This window comes from Carassius gibelio, chromosome A13 (genome assembly GCF_023724105.1).
Source record: "Carassius gibelio isolate Cgi1373 ecotype wild population from Czech Republic chromosome A13, carGib1.2-hapl.c, whole genome shotgun sequence".
Classification (NCBI taxonomy): domain Eukaryota; kingdom Metazoa; phylum Chordata; class Actinopteri; order Cypriniformes; family Cyprinidae; genus Carassius; species Carassius gibelio.
The window spans coordinates 18,732,474-18,753,668 of NC_068383.1; the positions used below are offsets into that span (position 1 = coordinate 18,732,474).

The following is a 21,195-nucleotide window of genomic DNA, read 5'->3' on the forward strand; positions in this document are numbered from 1 at the left end:
CTGTAGTACAACCACACACGGCCACAAATCATTGTTTGACGCTGCCAGGGGTGACCGAGAAGGTAACATCCGGGAGATGGAAAGGGAGTCGAGAGAGTGGTCCCGCCCACTCTGCATTGCTATTGGACGAACGGCCCTCTTATTCTTCAACAGCTAACGTCATTCGTTCTACTCACTGTCAATCAAGAGCATCACATAAGCTGCCTCCTTTTTCAGTTTTTTTTATATATATATATTCTGTTTTAATGGGGCCTTCGAGCCGCATAACAACGAAACAAAAGCGGTTGTCCGAGGCTCGAAAAAAATAAGGTAACGTATCGGCGTGCAGAAACGGCAAATATGGTATAGAAATGTACAGGCATCAACGGCATTTGCGAGTAGTTCGTCTGCCTGTGCCGCTTTTGCTAAACCAGCTAACGTAGCCACTAAAATAGAATCAAAGCTCATTGTATTGCGAGTTTCTGTCGGATAAGAGTAAGTTAAAGAGACTAGGGAATCGGTCGTTTTACCTTTAGGAGCAACCACCTAGCTTTTGGGGTGTGTTGTGTCTGGGACATCAGCCAGGGCTCTCTGATCCAGCTGTCCCTCTGCAGACCTCTTCTGATGCGGTCAAGAGGACTAAAGGTGAACTGAACCCCTGTTTTAAAACCCAAAGCACCGAGTCGACTGGACCTTTGGATGCTGCACTTAGTAGTCGACTTTTGGCGAGAATAAGTTAGACAAACATCATTTGTTTCTTTAAAGGCACTTTTGTGTTGTTTAGAATAATTGTAAACAAACAATCATAAATAAACAGTATGGATCAACAGAAGTCATAGATCGATATAGATACAGATGGATCTATATAGATAAATAGGCTGTTAGGTATCCAGCCGTCGATAGATAGGCAGGCAGATGTGCCTTTGTGCTAACTAGTGACTGAGTTTTTCAGCAATAATGTGCACCCTTAATTTACAGAGAAAAGGTCAGGGAAAAATCTCCATACAAGTTATTCATGCTTTTTTTCTTCTTTTTTTACTTTTTGTTAGAAACTGTTTATTTACAATTTATTGAAGTGTTTTAAGGTATCTTATATTTTGATACTTAATTTCCATGATCTAAGTATTCTTAAGAATTAAAAGTTTATTGTCATTGGAAAGTCTGTTGACCTTCTTGCATTATTATGCTATTATATTATGATTATATATTTAGTGGCATAAAATGGTGTTAAAATTACAATAATATCATTTATCACAATTATTTCTGGGGTTATATATCGCACAACAAAAAGATGTAATTGTTACAGGCCTGCATACACCTTGCAGAATGTTAATTATTTTACCAAAATATGAGGGATCGTGCAAAATGCATGTTATGTTTTATTTAGTACTGAACTGAATAAGATATTTCAAATAGAAAACAGCTGTGGATCATTCAGGTAACAACAGTATTAAGAATCAAGCGTGTTTTTTTCAAACTTTTGAATACATTTTTATAAATACAGCTGTTTCTTTCTCTTGTGGACTACATGTCAATGTATTTTATGTGAAATATCTTTTTCAGCTCAGTACTAAATAAAAAAATAACATGCATTTTAAAAAATAAGCCCTGTTATTTGGATAAAACAATTAACTCAATCGACATTTAGCAGATTCTGCAAGGTGTGTGTAAACTTTTGTCATTAACTTGATATGTGATATTTACTCACACTTCACTTGTTCCAAACTGTATGAGTTTCTTCCTTCTGTTAGAAGAAGATATTCAGAAAAAAGAAGGTTTGGAACAAGTGCAGAGTGAGTAAATGATCACAGAATTTTCATTCTGGAAGTGAACTAATTAGTAGTAAATATATACATATATATATATATATATATATATATATATATATATATATATAATGTATACTCCTCAGACATCTGAATATTTTTTAATACAACTATTGTTATTCTCCACAGCCCAAAGCTCCATGCATGATGTGTTCCTACTGTGACGGAGGTGACATCTCCACCCTCACTCCTCCACCTTGGGCAGGGTTCATCATCATCATCTCATCCTGAGCCCTGTCCTTTGAAAAACGGTGGGTTCCTCTTGTCAGTCATTACTGCAATGATGACAATGTAGGCATGGTGCACTACAAGCTGCCCTTCAGCGAGACCATGGAGCTGTTCATTGAGACTCTGACAGGGACCTGCTTCCAGCTGTGCGTCTCTCCGTTTGAACAGGTGGTCTCAGTCAAGGCCAAGATCTTGAGATTGGAGGGTATGTGTCCTCTCTTGACTCACTAGACAGCACACAGTGAATACTCTGATGCATCAATGACATTACATGCGTTTGGTCTAATTTGTTTTAAACTGCATTTTTCTTATTTTAAATAAGTAGAACTATTATTCATGCTATTTTATGAGCTCATATTTAGTGAGGGATTATGTGGATAAAAATGGTGACCATGTGGAACATCTAAAAAGATACGTATTCCTTATAAACATATACAGACATTACACTATTAAACCTTTTAGGTTAAGGGGTTATTCTCCTTACAGATTGCTCTAATACACTACCCTTCAAAAGTGTGTCAAAAAAAAGTTTGTAAAGTCTCTTTTGCGCACCAAGGCTGCATTTATTTGATTAAAAATATAGTACAAAAAAGTAATATTATTAGAATTTAGAATACCTTCTTTTCTTTTTATTTTTACATTATGTAATTTAACATGTGTTAACATTTATGTCTTCAGTGTCTTCAATGATTCTCCAGCAATCATTCTAAAATGAGGATTTCCTTTCCTTGCATAAGAAACATTTATTCTTATTCTAATGTGAAACATGAAAAAAAAAATTAGGACTCTTTGATTAATAAAAAGAACCGCATTTACTTGAAATAGAACTTTTTAATGGTAGTATAGGTGTGACCAGCAACTAAAAACATGATGGCCCTTTCATATTATTGTCTTTCTAATTATTATGACTTATTCTAATGGTTTTGGCTATTGGTTGTCATGCATTACATCATAAACACGCATTTCATTTATCTAAAACAATCTTTAACCATTACAGACCTCATTTATGTTAGGCTAAAAGTTAACAATGATGCATTGTAATAATAAATGCACCCTAATTGCTCTGTGCAGACTGGATAGTGATCTAGAACAATTTTAATGAGACAATAAATATCCATCATTAGTTTTGTAGATGGTTTTATTCCCAGAAGTACAGGTCTGATGTTTTCATTCTGATTTAGAGCTTTAGAAGAAATTGAGTCATTCATTACCAACTGGCACGCTAAGTAATTGGACTTGTTTAACAGATCTGCTCTCTCTACAGTTACAGATAAAACGTGTCTTACCAGTTTAACACATGAGCAATCAAAATAGGAGATCACTATGAAAGCTGCCATTGTTATTACTCAGTAGCTATAATCACTGCTCCTATAAAGCAACCATCATGTAGCATGGTTGAAAGACTTTGTTAGGAAGAGAAATGCTAGTATTCTTTGAATGAACAGGTTTTTGTAGTGTGTCTCTTGTGAATTGCACATGAGCAAACATGGGGCTGAAAATTAGGACTGAGCGTGCTTCATTTGTGAGTCTGATTGATGCAGCACACTCCACTGATAAGGGTGAAATGAATGAGACGGGAAAAACATTAACTGAAGACCCAGATGGGACGTTGTCAGTCCAGACGGCGGTTGCATACATCACCGAGGTCTTTAAACATGCCAGTCTCGAGCGTAGACGGTTCCCCCCAGGAACATTTTGATGTGTTAGACAGCACCAGTTTCACAAGGTCTGGTGCTTTTCTGCAGGAGTTCGCTTTATTAAAGATGAGTTTGTTCACCCTGTGGATTACAGGTGAGGAATGGCCTAGTTTCGGTTGCTCCAATGGGGCTAATCTTAGATTCTCAGATACACTTCGCATCTGCTGCCCCCTTCCAGGAGTCAGACCCGTTGTGGAAAGAAGTGCGAGGTGGATATGTTAAAGAATTCAGTATGAAATGTTTCAAACTTCTGTTTCAGATTCGGTTTCAGATTACACACATGGAGGCTGTATAGTTTAAAAAGCAAGACTAGGACAGGCCACACACACTAACTGCTCTGACCACATCACATTGTTGATCCTGTCTAGAAAACTAGCCCTTCTGGGAACAGATACTAGTTTTGTGTTGCATGGGTGCGTTCTGGTGTCTCATTGCACTTTACACCAGATAAAGGTACGTCTGTTCGCTAGAGCAAACATCTGAAAAATTTAAGCAGTACACTTATCTTTATGCTCTGTTATGTGCTAAGAAAGAACGACTATAATAACCATAAAAAGGTTCTCATTGTCATGTTTCTTGTGTTGTTACTGTATATCTACTGCTCACTGCTAGATGAAATGTTGAAGTTGAAATGATTGTTGATTTATTTGGTGTACACAGGGGGGCAGATCTGAGTCATATTTGTTCTGATCTGCTTCTATACATTTTTAGAGAATTGATTCTTTTCGATTTGACTCATTTGTTTCAGTTTATTAATGGTTAAATGTTCCTTGAAGTTTGTGGTTAAATAACCTGATGAAATATTTCTGTCCGGCAGGGAGCATGGTCATCTAAACGGCTGTGCATGTGGCTGAATGTTTATTATAGTTTACATTATAAAAAGATTGCTGTGTATACTCATTTCATGGCATATCTCGGTTCACAGGCATCCCAGTCTCTCAGCAGCATTTGATATGGAATGGGATGGAGCTTGAAGATGAGTACTGCTTACATGACTACAGGTGAGTTTTCAGTCTGTGTTTCAGCTATACAAAACAGGATCCAGCAAGTTGTATTACAGGAAGTATGCTCAACTACCACATTATGTTGCTCTAGTCTAAAAGCTTTCTTTCTTTTGTGGAACAGAAACTGAGATGTTTTGTTCTATGTCCAAGCTGTTTTTTTTTATCTATAAAATAAAAGTATGTTTTGACCAGGGGCTCATCAGCAGCATAAAAGTATCGTAAAAGTAGTCTGTGTGACTCATTCTCTAAATTTGACGTCTTCTGAAGCCATACGATAGCTATGGTTAGAGTAAATGATGAAGGCGTTTGCATTTTGGGTGAGCTATTCCTTTAAATGCAACCACTTCTCTCAAGAGCAGTCTGGCTCAGTCTGAAGGTCACAGATGGTGGTTTTGTCATAAATTCTTGTCAGTTAATATTCCACATAGAGGCTTTCTGGGGAGATATTGTGGGGCTGGATGGCACTTAACATGTGAAGCACAGTAAATATTTCTAAAGGCAGACCTGTATAGACTGTAGTGGTTTTGAGTTTATTGAGTTTATGCCACTGCATGCTCTGAGTTTTCCTCTGGTTGTGTTTTCAGCATCACAGAGGGCTGCACTCTCAAGCTGGTACTCGCCATGAGAGGAGGACCTGTAAACACCAGGCGAGGTATGTTTCCAACAACGACTGGGATTTTCAGTTGAAAGTATTAACCCTTTCATTCTGAACCCCAGGTTAATGAAATCTTGGGCTGGCATATCTCGGCCCTTATTTCACACTGTTCAAACTTTACTTGGGGTTAGTAATTCATCCTGGGTGCATTTGAAAACCCTATTTTTGCTTTTAAAACCATTGATCTTAGGAGTAAGGCACAATATGTTTCAGTACCTGCTTCTCGTCATGCTCTGTTTGTCTCAAAGTGCCCCTATTGTGGGTAATGGAAGGTTTATATTTTGAATTTGGGAGTTCCCAACAACAGGTTGACATGCATGCAAGGTCAAAAAACACTTTTAATCGTCTTATAATATGCATTTATTTTACCTTACTTGCTCAACGACTCCCATATGATTTATTTAAAGGGGTCATATTTCTCTTTGGAGTGTTACAAGCTCTTGGTGCATGAAGAAGATCTTTGAAGTTGCAAAGACTAAAGTCCCAAATCCAAAGAGATCTTCTTCATCAGTTAAGACTGTCACGCCTCATTTAAACATGCCCCCACATCTCTACGTCACGCCATATCTACGCCATGGCATGGAGATGCTTTGTGTGTCTAGGCGAAAGCAAAAGCACTTTATTTGGCCTTCCAAAAGTAGATGCATTTAGGAATCTTTAAGATTACTTACAACAGAACAACAACGCATTTTATAGATGACCATTTCATGAACCTAGGAGAGGAGGTCATTCTGACTTTGCTACAACAATCTGGTTCTTCTGAATCAGCTACTGGAAGTATGTTTTGTTATTAGTTTAAGTCTTTGCTATTGAATGTTCAAATGCAAAATTTTATGCATCGCGTGTGTGAGTGCGAGCTTGTGTGACAGAGAGAGAGAGAAAGAGAGAGAGAGAGAGAGAGAGAGAGAGAGGGTCACACAGTGGAGTCAGCTGTCTTAACAGTCCGTGGCTTGTGTACTGCAAACACATACGAGCTTCATCACTGTCTGTCACACGACTCTGTTCCTCTTTCGTGCTTGAACTGATGGTAAAACGAAGGACATTATTAACTGTCTTTACATTTGTTTTGAAAGATGAAGCTTGCTATTATGGAAAGGGGCATTACATTTCCGATTAGTGCTTGCGGTGTTCGGCCAATCACAATGCACTGGGTCATTTGGCCATTCAGAGCAGACTGTAGGCGTTTCTCAATGTCAAGGATACTTCCTTGGAAGGACTGGTCCTTCCAAGTCGCTTCCTTCAGAGGTTAGGTGAGAGTCCTCTTTAGCATACGGAGATCACGTAAATGGAACAGGCTAGCAAGTGCACGTAATTACGTCATTACGTCAGTGAAAAGGTCAGTTTGAATAATGCTGTGAATGGTATCATTAAATTACTTTGGACAACTTAACTTATAAAATAAATGCCGTTGACGCAACCAATTGTTAAATGACAGGTCCGGTTCAGTTAACCATTTGTATTTGTATAATTTACAATTTCAATACGTTAGTAATTTGTACTGGCATTTAAACGTCAAACTTTACTTATATTTACTACAGTTATAACAAATGTTTGGTAACGTAAATAAAAACCGTTAATGCTCCGACTACGTTAATGTTCGACAGTTTTTAATTTTTGAACTAACGTTAGATTGCAAAGCTGCGCCCATAGGATTGTGGGTGATTTGAGAGCGCGAAGGATACACATATGCATCCTTTCTTGTGTATGGGATATTCTTCGAACGAAGGACTCAGTCCTTGGTTGAAATTCCGAGGATCCTCGACATTGGAACAGTCCTTCGACGGATGTCGATGACGTAGCATCCTCGAAATACTGGCTTCCGAGGATCCTTCCTTGACATTGAGAAACACCTTGTGTGCGCTTGTTGGAAGGAGTGACTTTGTAGAAAACGACACGTTTGAGAGAGGCTCCAAAAGCAGCATCTAGTAGTAAAGAATGAATTTTGCATTTTCATTGAGACCAACCCTAAAAAACCAACAAGTGAACGGGCAGTATGCCAATGTTTCATGTTGACATCAGTATGATAAAAAAATTTTTTTAAATCGACTTGTTTCAATGATTCAGAGTCGACTCTTTCTTTTGAGAGACAATAACTTTAGTTTATACATGGTGCACTTTCAGATTTAAAACTTGCCAGGATGAACACTGCATGAAAGGTCATTTTCAAAATTCGATAACGGGCATTTTATCTATATAAAGCTAAAGGTATTATATTGGATACATGGTTTTCTGAGGCATCTGCATCTTTAACACGATTGATACCTTTGCCAAAAAACTCTCTGGCACCTGGTGTGTTATTTATGCTTCTCAGGAAGTAGAAGGACTTTAAAGGTAAAAATGTAATGGAAGTACAGACAGATGATTTATTTCATATTGTGATGAGCATCCAAGTGAAATGATTATGGAAAGAATAATAAAATAATTGTAGGCCCAGGACTTGGTTTGTTGGTAGCTTGCAGTCAAGTTTCATGTTGAATTCAGTATAATTTCCATCTCCATGTTTCAATATATTTTAATGTAATATGTTTAAATTAACTATTTATAACTTTGGTTTGTTTCACCCTTTGTTGGCATTGAAACTCTGCCTCAGAGAAAAATTCTAAGTTTCCTTTGTCAACAACAACAACAAAAAAAGATTTTAATAAATAATGAATGCGTTGATTCAAAGATTGTAAATGTATGGGACTCTTTTACAAAAAAGACCATAAAGTTTAATATGTCTAATGTGGTACATTCAAAACACACATGCCAAATATATTTAGTATATTTAATGTAATAAATATGTTGATAAATAATTTTTTATATATATTTTTCTGATTTTCTATTCTGTTTTTCTATTGACTATATGTTTTGTCAGTCTTTAAAGAGTTAAATTTTGAAATATATTACAAATATAATACAGTTTATTCAACAGTCCAGTTAATGTGCTTGCCATCACTCTTCAGCACTGAACGAAATGCCGAAATGAAATGCAACACATAAAAGTTTCTTCTACCGTACAAACCATGTGAATATTTAACTAGTTTATGATTGGCTGTGGAGATTCTTGACTAGTGCTACCGCAGTACTGAGTTGCAGCAGTTCAGTACAAGCTGAATTTGTTGCAGCTTTCTAATCCTTCCTATGTGCCGTTGTGCAATGGTTTTGAGGTCAGGAAAAAAAAAGTTGTTAATTACAGTTCCAGGAAGTGTGCAGGCACACAGTTAGTTACCAGTCTGATATTGATTAGTATGACCTGCATCCTGTTTCTTCTCGTTACCTGCAGTGACAGTGACGGATGACTCTGTGAGGGATATCGCTGACTGCCTTGATGCAGGGAGAGAGGAGATGTGGGAAAAGTCTCTGCCTAATAAACAGGTCACCTTCCTGGTGTACCGTGAGGGAGATCAGCTCAGTTTCTTCCGAGTGGTGGATCGAGGAGATGGAACTCTCACACCTGTGTCTGAATCATTGAGGTCAGTTCAAAGAAGAGAAAATACTTGCCGAGAGGAACAGTTCTGTCCACACTGCACTCTGGTTCCCTTTTTTAGACAGAAGCAGATGTTTCAGAAATACAGTTTTCATGTGTCATGTTGTTTTTCTAATGAAGATATGCATCAGCATTTACTGGCAAACTTGACAGACCGTAACATCTGCATCAATAGCATCACCGAAACGGAAGTCAGAAAAAAAAAAAAAAATGTACATAAGTTATTTAAATCACAAATCATTTGCCTTTGACATGATATAACCATCAAAAACTCTTAATACTATAATAACACTGTTAAATGTAATCTTAAGTCTCGTAATGAAAATGTATTTAAACGGAATTCCAAAAATCATTGAAAAATTATGCTAAAAACAAATAGACCAATGTTTTGAAATAAATAAATATCTACAAAGAAATATACGTACAATTTTCGGCTACTTTCAGCTAGAAATTCCCAAAGACTGACACTAAAGCAGTGTTAAATTTAAACACTGTTAAATTTAATGTTTAGCAAATCTTAAAGTAAATATGCATTTTTCATTTTGTACATTACAGTGTTATGCTGCATAAATCCACTTGTAGCATTTAAAACCGAAATGACACACTTCACCTTTTCATTTTCTGATGTGTGTTAGCCGTCACTGTGACAGATTCAGCTTTTTCATTGGAAGGCAATCATCTGCAGAATGCTTTACATAGAAAATGGAACTATTAAAAACCTTTTTTTTTTTTTAGCAAATGGGGAACCTGCGGTGCTGTAATCAGCTGGTTTTGCTTCATTTAACCACAGAGCATCCTGAACAATGGTTGGGTAAAACCTAATAATAAACCTCTGAGCCTTTTCAACAGCTGAGACTCGTTTCATAAAAACAAAAAAAAAACTACTCATTGAATTTAAATATCCTAAATGCCATTTATTCGGTGCAGCATGAGGAAAATGAGCAGCACTGCTAAGCACAAATAATCAAAGAGTTCATCCATGCATGTGTGTGTTTCAGCGGCACCTCTGTACGCAATGTGTATGCGGAGGAGGAAGAGGAATCAGAGAGTACAGCTTCAGAACAGCAGATGCTGGAGAACTCCATCACAATGAGCAAGATGAAGCTGCTCAAAGCCAAGATGGAGAATATGAACCTCAACAAAAAGGTACAACAGAATAGGTGGATTAGACATGCCCTTAATCTTTTTTCATTCCTCCTCCACATATTCTAACAATATATGTCCATACTATCAAACACATCTGATTAAATTTGACAGTGGAGCGGTATGGAAGTGCACACAGTTCTCCAGCTGGTTTGAGGGAGTGTCGCCCATCCCACGCTGTCTGATTAACTGCCGCAGTAATAACTACAAGCTCAGCAGATTGGCACATGAAGTTAATTATTCACACTCAACTATGCATAGTTGTCAGAAGACATGTCTTGTTGGCAGATAATTGTTTTTCTGTATTTAGGAAGCCATTGCTGTTATTGCGTATACTATCTTATTCGAGAACTTGCATGCCTATGCATGCATTGCTACTGTAAACATCTTAGAAATGTGTTGCGGAAAACCTTTTAGGAGGTGTAATGTGGAGCACAGTTTAAGAGCAGGATCGCAACTTGACACATTATACAACAGATGTACCATATTTTAGTTTACAACAGCTTTTTCAAATGTGACTAAAGGTGTGTACAATATGAATTCTGAGCTATCCATATTACCTAATAATAATACACTTATATCAATTCATACGAATGATTTTAGTTTTTAGTGTTTTATTATTTATTATTATTATTATTATTATTATTTTATTTTTTTAATGAAAGTATAAATCTTATAAATTTGAACTTTTCTGTATTGGTCGAATTTCTAAAACAGTTAAATTGCTTGGAAAAATGTCTTTAAATGAGAGATATTTTTCTGTGACTTGGTCATATCGCTCATTCCGGATCTTCTCTCTTTATGTGCGTTATTGTGCAAGATATGTATGCAATTTGTTTTTTTTGTGTCTCTGTCAGCCCAAGAAGACTGCTAAATTAAAAGTCAGACCTCCAGTAGGTCCGCGGCCCTGCAGCGCTTCGTTTGGCTCTGTCCGACACCACCGAATGTTTCGTGTCCTTCCTCAGATAGGCCACGCTTCTCCAACACATCTACCTCCAATCGGTGATCAGCAGCAGCCTGCAGTTCCATCCCCTGCTGCCGGCTCCTCCCACCAAGCATTCGCATCTCTCTCGTGTCCCACTTCCTCAAGCCACGCTCATCCTTCCTCTGGAGCTTCTGGCGTATATATGCTCCAGGCTGAGGAACCATGGGATAATCCAGTGCCCAGGAAGATCAGAGTCCCTCCCAAAGTATCCAGGCTGGATTTGAGAAGGCCTAAAGTTATGCGAGACTGTGTGTACCCACCTCTCTCGCTTCTGTCCAGCTCTGGAGTTCAAGATGAGGTTGATCTCCAGAGTGAAAGATTAATGGTAGACGAGAACTCAGCAGTGATGGAGCCGCCCAAAGCTGTACCCTTCAATCTTCCTGAGCCCCTGAGTCTAGACGTATCCACTCAGCGAGAGCGAGGTTTGAGCTCTGTAACTCTCCAAGAACCCAACACCACAGCTCCTCTTCTTTCCCAAGCCATTAACACGAACTGGCTGGCCTCCCAATCTGACCCCCTCTCACCTCCTCACATACCGCAGCACTTTGAGTTCACGGGTTCCTCCAGTCCAGCCCAAGCGCTCCTCAGAACGAGCAACAGCCCATCACTTCCAGCCAGCTCCCCGTCACGGACCACATCTGTATGTGGGCTCAAAGTGGACAAGCATTCAGAGGTGATTTCCAAAAGCGAGGAACGAGACATTACGAAGATGGCTAACAAAGCGGCTAAAAAGCCATTGGTAAGCAACACAAAGCTCCTGGCCTCCCTGGCAGGTGGTGGTGGTCAAGAGGCCCTGGCTGGGCCCTTTGCGCTGGGCAGGTTATGTGCTACAGCCGCCCCCCTACCAACCAACATCCATCTGTCGCAGGAAGACCTGCTGAGAAGGATCTCCCCACTACAGGGGACAGCCATCCACACGGTGAGTTTATAACCTTGACTTATGCTGCTGCTTTTACAGATCTGCTGTTTGTACAGCTTCAAAAACCTGATGTTCATTTGATCTCAGCGGGCTACAAGGAGAACCCGTATTTGCTTTAGCTCAATATGAAATGCAGATACTGTCGTGCAAATTAGTGCTACTACTAGAACATGTTTCCTGTCACCAAAAAGATGCTTGCTGCACATTATACACTGTACAAGACAGATTACAAGTACAAATAATTTGGTTTGGCATTTCAGCTAATGAGAATAGTGTTGTGGCAATCTCATGAATGCTTTATCATGCGAAATCTTGTTGTTGCAGTCGCCAAGCTCATCAAGCGGCCTCTCCAGTTCAATAAAAAGATTAGGTGAGTGGCTTGACATAAACCGTGTGAAATTAACCATTAAGAAAACCAACTCACAGAGCTGGCCCATATCACAAAATAACTTTTTTGTTGTTCTTTGTGTTGGCCGTTTGTCATACTTTTACACTCGTCACTGCTTTCCATGGCCACTGCTTTAAAGTCACGCTGCACTGTGAAACGTTCAAGTTCATTGCTGTCTCCACCCTAGTTCAGTACCAGTGCCCAACTTGGATTTAACTTTGTGGTTTAGGAGTCCAGTATATTGAATATTTCAGAAATGAATACTTGTAAAAAAAAATTGTTCAGAAGTCACTGCAAAGACTTTTGCATTGTTAAAAAGAGATTTGCAATACTGCATATCAGTTTACAAAATAGTTTCCAGGAGGTCAGTTTGAGGGGTGAGGACTGCAGGACTGCTCTGCAATGTCTTACAGAAAGAGTTGTGTTTTAAATGAAGTTTAAATTCAAGTTTGAAACATTCACTTTCATACAGAAAATAACTGCTGACTGAAACCAAGAAAAGGGAAATGATCAGCACCGCTCAGTCGCATCTCAGACAAATATTTACATGATCACATGTTTACCCAAGCATGCATGCAAAATAACACACAAGATAGAAGCACATCTTCACTCCGACTCAGTTTGATGCTTAGAGAGACTGCCTGCATTATTGTGCGCTTAAGAGCCTGGATGATGCTTTTGCAACAGGTGGTCCTCCTGATACATTTGGGAAATGTTCCCTGACAGCGTTTCAGAGCGACTGAATGTCCTGTCACAACTGAGATTGTCACTGGCTTAAAAATGCAACAGTGATGGCAAATAACAGAATAGATAGACCAGCAAGTACTTGACTGGAAATCCAATCTCATGCGCCAGTGCTTGGCATTTTTTCCCCCTTGCTCCTTATCGTTGTTACCTATGTAGAAATAAACAGGGAGGTTTCAAAGTACATGAATAGTTTTTTCTGTTGAATCTGTATTTTACAGTAGTTGTGATTGTCTCTCTTGATTTATTCATGCGATCGTCCGGTTTAGGGACTCCAACACATCACTTGCCCCCTGTGAAGGTTCCCTCTGGAGCAAAGAAAAAGAGTTCAAAGCACTGCTTCCTGTGTGGGAAGAAGACCGGGTTGGCCACCAGCTATGAATGCAGGTATAGTGCGGATCCCTCAGTATGAGTTTTTCATTATTTTACGACAAGGGAAGTTAATGTATAGCTGTAAACTTAAAGGGAAGTATGCACTTCATTTGGTGCACCAACAGAGTTATTTCTATTTGGGGGTGACTGTAGTTCTCATATATGTCATGTGCCATTGCTGACAACACCATCTGTGACTTTCTTCAGTTTCTCTGTATGTCGTCTCGAAGCTTTGATTAAGGCAAAGTCTTATATGGTGCATCTCTGAAAAGGACTAAAAAGATCTTGGGCTAATTGTGCCAGTATGATTATTTATTGTTCCTAAGTTATTCTGGAGGCTGTATTTGTATAATTACTTAAAAAAAATTGTCAAACCTACTTTTGTTAAGTAGTAAAATAAGCCATGGTGAAAACAAAATGCATCTGTGTGGGCCCTTTAGAAACAATTCCATTTGGTCTTGCTGTGAGCTTTTTTTCTGTACAGTTTTCTTATAGCTTTAGTTCCATACTGTAAAAAAATCAATGGACATCCAGATGAATTCCAAACAGCATCCATTTATGCATTTCTGAGGAAGCGATATCAGATGTGCACTTTCACTCACACCGCTTAGAGGAAACATTGGTTAGACTGCTGTATGATTATTGCCTTTCTCATAAAGATATCTGTTTATTTCTGTGTAAGGTGTGGCAAGATGTTCTGTTCCATGCACCGCTACTCCGAGACGCACGACTGTACATATGACTACAAAAGTCCAGGCCGACGCTTTCTACAGGAGACCAACCCCAGCATAAGTGCACCAAAGCTGCCCAAAATATGAAGGCACTGCATTCGTGAGAGAAAAAAAGACATGATATCCATCAACTATTAAAAAGAGAGAAAACCTTGATCACCAACGTGTGCTTTTATCACCATGTTGGCTTAAACATGCGCAAATCCACTTCATTTTCAGCATTTTTTGGCGCATCTTCTCTATTAACAATGGCTCTGTGTAGTAACAGCTGCTCTATGTGAAATCAGGCACCTGATGGAATTAACGGCTGATTAGAAAAAACCGGCTTTACTGACGAAATGCGCATTAATGATCGGCCGATCGTGATTGGAGCACCCCTAAAAAATATAGTAGTGAAAAATAAAATAAACATTAGCCGTTGCCTTGGAAAACACTCCTTTGTCTGCTGTCTATAAATTACTTCATGAAAAAAAACGGCATGTAAATAGTTTCTAAAAAAGCTTATATAATGCAAATAAGCTGTTAAACACTTTTAAATGAGCATAATACACAACTACGCATATCTATTTACACGTTGTTCTCGGTGTTTAGTTTTTTGAAATAGAACCAACAATCACTTTTCTTGACAAGTCTTGCAGAGATGCACTTTAGTAATACTGAATTTCTCTTGCGGAGATTGGTGTCTGTATGTGGGGGGGGGGGGGGGGGGGAGCTTGAACTATGTGCTGTTTGTCTTTTGTAAGTTTCCTATTAGACTTTTCATATATATATATATATATATATATAATGACACATCGCTCCTCTTCTCTGTCCAGTATTACTCTACCGAACACTTCTAATCATGGAAAATGCCAAGCATTGTTCACTCGTGTTATAACAAGACTGTTTAACCTTGGTTGAGTATGAAGTATATAGGGTCTGTCGGCCGTACACACTACACTATGCAGTTTGACCATGTAGCATTCTAAAGCAACTTTATAAGGGCTTGGCATGATAAGATGTGAACAGTTGACTGCTCGCCATGATTAACAATTTTTTATTGTACCTAAGTATTTGAAAAGCTGCTTGGAAGGCAGCAGTTGTTATTTGGATTTTTCTGTAATTGTCAGGTGATGAGCCTAATAAAATATCATCGTGTCCTTTGAATTTTTCTTCACTCTCTTGTACTGTATTCTGTTGTTCTACTGTATCTCTCACAACTCTTTAACATCACATAGGGGTGTTTGTTATGTTTTCGGTTGCTTCATCATAAAAGGACTGCTGTTTGGGATCCCAGGTACTGGAATGAGTATAGTCTTGTCTTAACGTGTTTCCCTGCCTCATTTGATTAAATTGTAATCCTGTGTCTAGCATGAACCCATTTAATGAGTGAATCCAGCTCTGAAAAACTTTGTGTTATTAGTACAGTTTTTTTCTTACATAAAATAATATAGAAACAGTCTAAAATTTCGGAAATAACCTCAGTTTAGAGTCCTAAACTAAAAAGACTAGTTTGTGCAGCCAGCTGATGGTGTAAGAATGATTCACGCAGTGCTAAATGAAAGGAAACAGGCATTGCTCAAAACTGAGTATATACTGTTCCATTTCAAAAGGAATCACATACAATATCACAGTATAGGAAAATAGCGATCTCATTTCCAAATGACCAAATGATTAGTTATGTGTATATATCTTTTAAGACAAGAAAATCAAGAAAAACTTGTTTAAACATTTGATGACACATCCACACACACACACAAAATGACAGATTGATTGTAGAGTCCAGATTGTTGTACTTTTTTCATGCTTGCAAAATTCATAACCAAGTTATTCATAATTTTGTTATGTAACAATCAATCAAAGCATGTTTAGACAATGCTCTGGGCACAGAACGTGCAGATAAAACGTGTAAACCCTTTCAAAGCATGACACAGCCTTTAGCTGCTGTCTCTGTCATAACACATACAGTAAGATCATCTGTTGTGTTCCTCCAAATAAGAGGAGGAGCAAGGCACATCAAGCCCATCCCTGTGAAACACGGCCCTTTTATTGTCTTTGACAGTAGTTAGAAAAAAGCATCTTTAAATTCTGTTAATTTTAAAACAAACAAAAAATCTAAACAGAACAAAACTTGAAAACAAACCCTATTTTGCACCACTGTAACTAATTAAATGTCTGTATGGACACATGCATCTCAAACAATTAGATTGAAGAACAGCAAAGAGATCCTCACCACCAGCATCTCTAGCACGCAAAAAAGTTCTTGCTCATTTCTCTATAGAACTGTAATGAGTAATTAATGAGCCCATAGCACTGGCTCAGCTGTGCTCGTATATTATTAGCAGTGGGGCAGACGAGCGCACGCGCATGCCCGCTCCGATGTATTGTCTTTTTTTTTCAACCCGATTTTCCTACCCAAACGCGGAAGTCGGTGGACATGACGCAAACTATCAGATGGGTATGGTGAAATAAAAACAAAAACAACGCTTGAACAGACGGGAAAAGACGAGGTAAGCAAACATTTAAACGAATTACGGAAACGTGCATGAAGAGGGTAAACACTGCACCGCTGTCACTGTAACAAAACACGGTCGTCTTTTAATTCGCCGTGAAATCATTTGCATCTTTTGGGGGGATTTGCATATCGTCTTGTATACATATAACGCATGTATCGTTCGCGTGTCACTTCGTTTAGCGCTGCAGAAGGCATTGGTTTATTGTAGAAACAACGCTTGGTGACTGCAGCTCGGGTGCCTGCAGAAACACTGCTGAACAGCTCTGTTGTTGTGCCTGCTGTATTTGACTTGACTGTGTTAATGATGTACAAACAACGAAAAGGCATCTGTTTTTAGCTAGCATAATGCACTATTGCACTTTGTTAAACTGAAACAGTCTTATAAAATGAGGTAAGACGAATGACTTCGCGTCGTCAGCAATACTGATATAATTCTGTACGACTAAACTATTGCCAGTGAAAGATGTGTAGGCTACAAAAGAGAAGGCTGCTGGGAATGTTAACCTCTGACTCCAGAGAAAACCAGCGCTAGTTGATTGCAGTGGCTCTGTTGGACGCATAGTTCTCAAGTCGGTTCTTTTGAACAACTCTTTTCAACGATTCAGTTCAGAAATGATTCTTTTTAATATTGTGACGTAATGTCTTATGTATTTTGACTTCTCATACTTACATGTTGTAAAAGGGTTAATAAACAACGCTGTTTGTTTCTGTTTAGATCGTTTCTTTTTGATTTCGAGTCGGTTTTGATTAAGTCCTGTTTGTTGCAAACATGAATCCGCTTCTAATTAATTAACATATAATTTGCATGTAGATTTTACAACAGTGAGATTTCTCTTAAATCGCTCAGGTGAAACAGTTTTGTGCGTTAACATAAAATGCTACGTAAACACGAAACATATTCCCGTTTTATTTGTAGCGTTGATGCTTATACTACAATGAGCCAATCTGTGAGTTGTTCACTCGAGTCCGATTCATGAATTCATTCTTCAAGCAGCTCGGCGAACCAGTCCAATTGATTTATCGAAAAGATCCGACTCCAAAGAACGATTCGCGTGTTCATGACTCGGATGTCGCTGTAACCAGGCAGTGTACCAGTGCGCGTGGATTGCAGCAGGTCTGTTGCATTGATGCATCGGCTCAATGAAGAATGGATTACAGCGCGACCTAAGTGCGTATTGTAAACATCTTGTTTATACTGACATTACTATGTTACGCCTGAGTAGTTTTAAAGGCTGGACCAGTGACTGTGGTGTCAGGCTCATGCATACCTATTCCTTAACAATTGAAGGATGGGTATGAACTGCCAGTTTTGTTGAGTGTTCATGGCGGTAAGCCCATATTTACATTGACTACTCTATTAACTGAATCTTTTATTTTTGTTGCTAAGGTAAGACTCTTATAGAAGAGTCCGTGGCTTTTTGTCAATGCGTAAATAACATAACATTTCAAAGACACATTGAAACTTTCTCCGATGAAAATGTAACAACAAAATACTTACATTTTCCCAATTTAAGAAAGTATTGCACTAGTTTTAAACAAGCACTTGTTTTACATAGTTACTAATAAATATGCCTTGTGACAAAACTTACCTATGTAACTAATAGCCTTAATTTGCTCTTCTTGATTAAAATAATTAACTCTTATACTCTTAACATTATGCAGCTATTATATCTTATTATTGACTATAAGGACAGTAGTGATTTAATGCAGCATTTTTATAAATAACACCATTGTATTTGTCAAATGAGTCTTGCATCATCTTGCTGTACAGCCTGACTTTTTGTAGACTTTCTTATCATTTTGCAGTGTCACTGTTATCTTAAGAACAGAATGTTGCAGTAGATAAAACAATAGATGGCGGCATTTTCTGGTCCTGTTTGCTTGGTTTTGAAGTTGCATGAGGTTTGAAGAACATTATGTGGGGGGATGTGCTTCAGGAATGGTGGAGTTGCCTCCCTTCCAGTGAATTTTTTAAAAAGGAAAGTATTTCACCAGTGTCGTTCATCCAGGAAGACCTTATTGTGTGTTTTCAGTGTTTGTAAAAAATTATGTATAATGTTTTTTTATATTGTATAATTTAACTATTATGAATGTGATCATCTATCAAATCAACTATTCTATGTAAAATTTGAATTTTAATAAAAAAAAATTGGATAATCCAACAATCAACGACAGAAAACACAGAATTCAATTAAGAAATTCATTAGAAAGGTACATTTATTCTATGACTTATGTAAAGGAATATGAATATATGCATATTTAACTGTGCATATCTTAATTGAAGATATGTCATAATAGCGACACTGCATTCTAATGGAATGATTGCACTCAGTTAACCTATAGGTTTTAATGAAAAGCAAAATATAATATATGTAAAAAAGACAGGCATAGGGTAGCTGTTCATAAAATGTGATGAGATGAGATTTTTGTACCATATATATATTCAAAAGAAAAAGTCACAGTGGGTGTTGGGGTCATCTTAGTCCATTTTGCCTCATCTTACCATATGCACTGTATGATGGACTTTATGGAGCTTCAGTGTGTCAGTGTCACACCAACAAACAGACAGGTTTCGGAACACTTTGACATTCATGTCAAAAAACAATATTAGGCCTTTCCCATATGTTTTTGAAGCTTCTACTATAAATAATTTTGTATTCGCTGTATCCAGATTCATGGATTTTAAGTCAGGATATCTCATTTGCATCCTCATTCAGAAAAGGCAAACTCCCGCCCCTGGGCCTTCGCTGCATGAAATGTTTATGATTAGCATAAAGATGTATGTAGCTGAAGTTCAGACCTGCAATGAAAAGCTGTATATCTCCGTATCGAAAGCTGCAAATGGAGTTCATGCTATCTCGTATTGCACTGGTGTCTGCAGTCCAGCCAAATATAGTCATATGTGTAATAACACAATAAGTATAGGTCAATAACACTACTTGATTAAAATAAACATAATGATTAAGTTGTGGACCGCTTGCAGTGTTATATTTTGAAATTGGTTTTGTTTCTGACTGAAAAACAAAAGCTGATGTAGGTAGTTACTGTAAAAAGTAATTAGATTCTCTGAAATTGGTTTGACCTCAGCAAGCCATTTAATTACCGAAAACATTTTTCTAAATTGCAAATAAATTGGAAAACTCTTAATAGGGCAAATTCCTGTAAAATTGGCCGCTATTTGACAATCTCTCCATGTGTGCGTTGCATTTAATACTGTCTATTCATGAAGCACATTCACCTTTGTGCTCAAATGTGCTTGATGCACTTGACGGAGGTTTTACATATCCACTCCAGCATTAGCTAAGACACTTAACGATTTATTCTAAGACTGTAGGAAAACCCATAATGAGATCTAATACTTAGAGCTACAGATAGAACATTTTTTGAATTCCATTAATTTGTCCCTCTGGTGATTTCAAGTTTTTCACAAAGTAATTAGTGGAGTTTGCTATATGCTATATTATATTGCTCATGCATACGGTTAGTTATTTGAACAAAACACTTGTCCCACACTATTTGTATTATCATCATGGATAATACTTCAAATAGTGGAGCTTATTAAAATAGTTTTTTTACTGTCGTTTTTGACCAGTTTAATGCATCCTTGTTGAGTAAAAGCAATAGTTCCTTAGTGAATTGTTGTATTATATTCATTGAAAGCTGTGGTTGCCAGAACTTCACCGTAAAAAATATGTTTGCAACATTTTAGGTTTTACAGACTTAAATTCACAATAAAATATGTATTTCATTAACTGATTTAATGTTTATAAACCAACATATTGAAGTACTGATATCGGTAATGAAACATTGTAATGCATTGATAACCACCAAAAACTGGTGATGATGAGAAAGTCATGTAATGAACCACAGCTCATCACAAACCGCTTTCCTACTTCTATAGAAGGTGCACAGTGTCATTCACACAAACACTAAACCTCATCATGGTGACACACGATACTGAAATGATGCAAGAAACATTCATTTAACAACATTAAAGTAAGATTAAACCCTAATGTTCACAACTGATAAGAAAAAACTAAGATGAAACGTTACTAAAAAAAACAAAAAAACAATTACGGTATGTCACTGTAAATTTATACAATGACTTTCTTTTTCACTTCCAAGAAAACTTATATTTAACAGTATTTTACTGTAAAATTACATTAAATCTAATTACATTTATTCACTGAATATGGTATGTAAACTTACTGTTAACTCTTAACCAGTTCACAGGTTTTTACTGTAGCATTTTACAGTCTTTTACTGTTAAAATCACTTTTTTTCACCATTATAAAAACCTAGCAGCAAAAGCATGCATGTATGCATGCCATCTTCTTTAAGGGGTGAATCAGAGATGCCTCATTCAGATCAACTGCATGCTGCTGTGCTTGTTTAAAGAAGATAAAGCAGAGTCAGATGGGCAGTCAGATGCTGTTTCTCTAACATCTATTTTGCCAGAACATAGTTAAATATTAACAAACTCCTCTTCTAACAAGGGCAAAAAAAGGATGGACGTTACAGAATAGTAAGTGGCATTGTCTAGACATCACTGCTCAATGCA

General features: G+C 37.7%; 2 protein-coding genes across 6 annotated transcripts in view; both read left to right on the forward strand.

Annotated features, from left to right (window-relative positions):
* The first annotated feature begins 39 nt into the window (after positions 1-39).
* Positions 40-14,297, forward strand: LOC128026409 (AN1-type zinc finger protein 4). The gene is made up of 10 exons (XM_052613512.1): positions 40-309; positions 1,935-2,238; positions 4,656-4,731; positions 5,319-5,386; positions 8,655-8,844; positions 9,857-10,004; positions 10,859-11,905; positions 12,230-12,275; positions 13,307-13,424; positions 14,092-14,297. The coding sequence occupies exons 2-10, from the start codon at positions 2,103-2,105 to the stop codon at positions 14,225-14,227; spliced, it is 1,965 nt and encodes a 654-aa protein (XP_052469472.1). The 5' UTR covers positions 40-309; positions 1,935-2,102; the 3' UTR covers positions 14,228-14,297.
* Positions 14,298-16,384: 2,087 nt separating this feature from the next.
* Positions 16,385-21,195, forward strand: part of LOC128026410 (E3 ubiquitin-protein ligase MARCHF8) — an 80,506-nt gene continuing 75,695 nt past the window's right edge. The window contains exon 1 of one of the 5 annotated variants that reach the window (XM_052613518.1): positions 16,385-16,629. The gene's annotated coding sequence lies outside the window, so the exon portion shown is untranslated. Of the gene's footprint in view, positions 16,630-17,454; positions 17,803-21,195 lie in introns of those variants that run through there. The other 4 variants (XM_052613513.1, XM_052613515.1, XM_052613517.1 and 1 more) reach the window with 4 other exon arrangements.